A 5,152-nucleotide genomic window follows, 5' to 3' on the forward strand; every position below is an offset into this window, starting at 1 on the left:
TTTTAGTAATCTACTTTCTTCAATAAATCAGACATATATATTCGATATGACCATAAATAATCTAATAATACTTAAATCTACCAACAAAGTCTTATATGTTGGTTTACCGTGAAGTAAGAAAATATCAAAATCAGTTCAAAATGAAATAAATTAATAGAGAATCCTAATGCAGAAAGTTTTGTAATAAACAATAAATAATTTAAATCTACTGAATAACAATTCAATGTTATCCTTTTATACCTGCAAAATATATACATGAAACAACACTGTATCAATGTTTGTATATAAAATTATATGATTAACGTAATTATAAAATTGTTTGTCAAGAAAATAAAATTATACGAATTTTTATGATAATTTTAATATTCTCAAACTATTAATGTACAATAAGAATTCATCTATTAGTTCCTAGAATTTCTAAATTTTTTTAAGTGATAGTAACAAACTTTAATAAATAAATAGATTTAGTAAGACATTTTGTTATTACCTTTTTATTATAGGCTCTCAAAAACTTCTCTATATACCACATTCATCGTGCAGTTATCTTTCAAGTGTCCATGATCTTGCAACAGCACTCGCAGACCATCTTTACTCGTTACCCTTGATAACGCAATATACAATTGACCATGGGTGAAAACTGGCCTTGGAAAGTAAATTCCAACTTTCGATAGAGTTTGTCCCTGAGACTTATTTATTGTCATTGCAAATGACATGATAATTGGGAATTATCTTCTTTGAAACCTGACCGGCAATGTTTCATTATTTGGAATTAGATTCAGTCTTGGGATAAGAACAATACTTCCAACTTTGTTACCAGTTAAAGTCTTGCATTCTATCACATGATTTCCCATTCTTCTAACTTGCATCCTCATTCCATTGGACGAACCATTAGTTTGGTCTATATTCTGCAGCAACATAACAGGAGCGCCAACCTTCAGAACCAACTTGTGTGGTGGTAGACCTGAACAATTTATTCCATTTAGAATCTCCGACGAGAAAGCATCTAACTCAAATTCCATATTTCCCTCTTCAGCACACACAAAGTCTGAACTTAAGTAGACTCTTTCTTGTCCAGGTAACCCTGCAGTTATCTTGTTGTTGACATCAGTGACACAATCCAAAGTTGGTGCAAGAATTACTCTATCCTTGAAATAATTTTCAACGAATAAATTAGATAACATATCTGGATACACGAAATCAATGAGGTCATCCAAAGCTGTCTCAAAGTTCTTAATCAAAATGTCAGATGGTATATGAACGATCGATTCACCATCTATTGTATCACCAGCCAAATCATCACCAATTTTGAGTAGTCATTCTGCAAAATTTCTGAGTTCTTGTATGTTGTTATTTTCACCTAGTGACAATCTCATATTTTTTGTAAGCTTCAAAACCTTACAGTTATGCCACAAATATGAAGAATTAATAGAAGACTGAATTATATCTTTCCTTGAGCCTCTGGGAATCACAGGTAAAATTTGTCTAAAATCTCCTCCGAGAACAACAACTTTACCTCCAAATGGCAAATAAGCATTATACGAATCTGAGCACCTTAAGATGTCTCTGAGGCATTTGTCTAAAGCTTCGTAACAATACTTACTTATCATTGGAGCTTCATCCCATATGATTAATTTGGCCTTGGATATTAACCTTGTAAGAGGACTTCCCTGTTTAATGCTACACAAAGAATTCTCATTTATGGACAAAGGAATTTTAAACCTTGAATGTGCAGTTCTTCCATTAGGCAACAAAAGTGCAGCAATCCCACTCGAAGCAACATTTAAAACCATACCTCCTTTAAACCTAATTGAGCATGATATAGTTGACCATAAGAATATTTTTCCACAACCACATTGACTGTATAAGAAGAAAAGTCCACCCATATTACCGCTAACAGAACCAATTATTTGATCGTATGTAAATTTCTGCTCATTAGTTAGCCTTTCTAAATACTCACTTAGTTCATTCGCAAGAGCATTAATGTTAAAGTTCAACTCTTCCATGATAATTCTGTCTTCTAAGCTGGACACCAAATTTTCTGAAGGATATGGCATTCCACAATATTCTTTCAATGACCTGCCATTTGACTGGAGCAAATCCTCAATTTTTGCAAGTACAATATCTTTTATTTGGATTTCTGACATGATTAAATCTGTATTTTTTCAATTTAAAATAACACAATTACTTGAAAAATTATTAAATTAATCTCTGGTAAAAAATATTTGAAATGCATTGTTGAATGATAAATAACATTCATTGTCTTTGGTTTAAAAAATATTTTATTAGTAACATGTCCTTTTAAAAAATATTATTGTGATTTACATGAATATCAAAATTATTATAACATAAAAAAAGGCACATAAACAACCGATGCAAATATAAGTATTGGAAGTATGTGGATTTAATTACGGTTTCTTTGATTAAGTAGATATGATTTACAGCAATGAATCAAAATTTGTATTAAGAAGAGGAAGTAAAGCAAGTACGAAATTAATATATAAGGATGTAAAGCAAGTACAAACTAATATATATATATATAAAATCCAATTTTTAAGTAATGTTTTGTTATATTTCCTAAATATTATCAGAGAAAGAGAAAAAGTTAAAGTGAACACCAATAAACAATTTGCTATATGTATGATAATTTTTCTCCCAAAAAGGCATTATGTTAAAAAAAATAACTATAAAAATTTTTATCCAATATTTTTGTTATAATTATATGATAAATTGAATTCTAACAAGGAAAAAAATTATAATAGACTATAGTTACCTTCCATTTGCAGTAATCTTCTTTGTTTATATAGTACGTCATCGAGGAGAAAGTTCCAAGTCTTTTGCCAAACAAAATATGGCCTACTCATGTTATTTGATGTTAATAAAACAACAAAAAATCTCTTTAAAAAGGTTGCAGAGTGCCATGTTCCTACTTCAGAGATTGCATCAATGAATTTTCTGTCATCCTGCAACAGTCCTAGAGCATAGCATGCATCTTTGAAGGAGTCATAAACGACACCATCAATTGTTCTTAGATCACTGAAACTCATGCATCCCTTTTGAATGTTCAAAAATAGCCTTATATAGTAATCTTCCTTATTCATTGGTGGTATATGAGATATCTTTCCTATGGCATAGCCTTGCTTTCTATGAGTCCACATATGATGCTCTCCATTCCAAACAAATTTTATTGGAAACTCGGAATAAGTCAAATTTTTTGCATCATTATGGGCTTCATTTGCTTTGAACTATCCAATCAACATAGATTCCTTGAAAAAAGAAGTCTCAACAACTGACTGAATTGTATCGCTATCTTTGTAGACAATTGGCATATCATCAGGAAGATGGAATGGCAATCTTATTACTGCTGGTTCCTTTATTTGAATAGGATAACCAAACAATCTCCATGCAGCTTCACATGCTGATATATATCTACAATCATAATAATTACGTATTTCATCTACCTGAGATTCATTGCTTTGATAAAGTTCCGTGGATGGAGGGGATGGAACTTGAACTTGCCCTATAAAGTTCCGTGGATGCAATTCCTCAATCAAAAATCGAGCTCCTCCTAAGAAATCTAACTTTAACCACATTCCATTGGGTTGGTCATAATAGGTGAGTAGATCCAACCATCCTTCGATAAAGTAGAGACTATTGCCTCTTCTTTGAACACTTACATCCATGTAGTTGGAACCCGAATCAGTGAAGACAACTCGATGAGGTATTTCATGGATGTGATGCATTGTAAATTATTGTGGCAAAAGACAATCGAACTGGAATATTAGACTATAAGAATAACTTAGAGTAACAACAAATAAAAAATTATCAAAAGAATAATATAATAGAATGAATATATGAAAAATATTATAAAAAGTTATAAATTGTACCTTAAAAGGATCAACTTCAATAAAAAACGAAGAATACATTCTTATTCTATAAAGTAGTAAAAAAATACTAAATATAAAATTATAAATTGACTCTCAAATTTAGATTCATGTACCACAGGAAAACACTATATATAGACTTTAGTAAAAAAAATAAATATGTAAATTACCTATTATTAAGGTAATTTTTTAATAATGCATTAAATTTTGATTTGATACAATTATAATGAAGATATGTTTCTAAATTAGTATAATTATATATTATTCATTAAATATTAATTACAATATAATTATATTAAAGATGTTTTTTATAAAATAATTTAGAAAAATTATTTGATATATGTGAATCAGGTAACAAAGATTTTTTATTATTATTATTACTATTATTGATATTATTATTATTATTATTAAAATTATTAAAAGTATTTTTAATTGATAATTGATAAGTAGTTTAATAGTGCATTAAATATTGATTTGATATAATTATATTTTATTCATTTTGGAGGGAAAACGGAGGCATGAGAGATCGACACGTCACCTTTAGTAGTTGGGAAAAAATCCAATTTTAGTATATTAAGTAGATTTAGAGCTTGATTCCTCTTCAAGAATAATCAAGAAGAACAAGTTTTAACTAACCAAAAAAAAACTAACCGAAGAAAAATTTTATTAATTATAGAACTCTAATAACTAACCTAACTAATTAATTGTGAACTTTCTTTCAATACCCCCTTTCAAATTGAAGTATGGGTTTTGACATACTTTCAATTTGCGCTTGAACATTTTAAATAAGTGTTGTGACATACACCGGCTTAATTAAATAATCTGTTACCTGGTCTAGAGAAGGAAAATGCATCATATAAAAAAAATTTTGATCAACCAAATCTCTTAAGAAATGAAGGTCTAACTCTAAATATTTACACCTACTATGAAGTATAAGATTAACAGCTAGGAGGCAGGTACTTTGATTATCACAATATATAGTAGGTGATGTTGGATGTGAAATTTGCAATTCACCCAAGAGTTGCTGAATGGACATGACTTTATTAGTTTGGGCTACACACATAAACCGATATTCAGCCTCAGTGCTACTCTTACTAACTTTAGTTTGTTTATTACTCTTCTAAGATATGAGATTATTGCCTAAATAGATGCAGAAATCATCGATATACTTTTGATTCCCAAAATCTCCACCCCAATCTGCATCTGCAAAGGAAATAATTTGAAAGTTAGTGTATTTGCTAAACACAATTTCATTATTCGTTGTACCTTTC

At 29.6% G+C, this 5,152-nt stretch overlaps 1 protein-coding gene across 1 annotated transcript; it reads right to left on the reverse strand.

The window, feature by feature from the left end:
* Positions 1–234: 234 nt before the first annotated feature.
* Positions 235–3,098, reverse strand: LOC107477840 (uncharacterized). Its single transcript, XM_052258175.1, has 7 exons — positions 2,771–3,098; positions 1,958–2,152; positions 1,793–1,857; positions 1,514–1,667; positions 742–1,273; positions 525–600; positions 235–240 (listed from the first exon to the last, which is right to left on the reverse strand). Exons 1-7 carry the CDS (start codon positions 3,096–3,098, stop codon positions 235–237), a joined length of 1,356 nt encoding a protein of 451 aa, XP_052114135.1.
* Positions 3,099–5,152: the final 2,054 nt, after the last annotated feature.

The sequence above is a fragment of the Arachis duranensis genome, chromosome 3, assembly GCF_000817695.3.
Source record: "Arachis duranensis cultivar V14167 chromosome 3, aradu.V14167.gnm2.J7QH, whole genome shotgun sequence".
In the NCBI taxonomy this organism is placed as follows: domain Eukaryota; kingdom Viridiplantae; phylum Streptophyta; class Magnoliopsida; order Fabales; family Fabaceae; genus Arachis; species Arachis duranensis.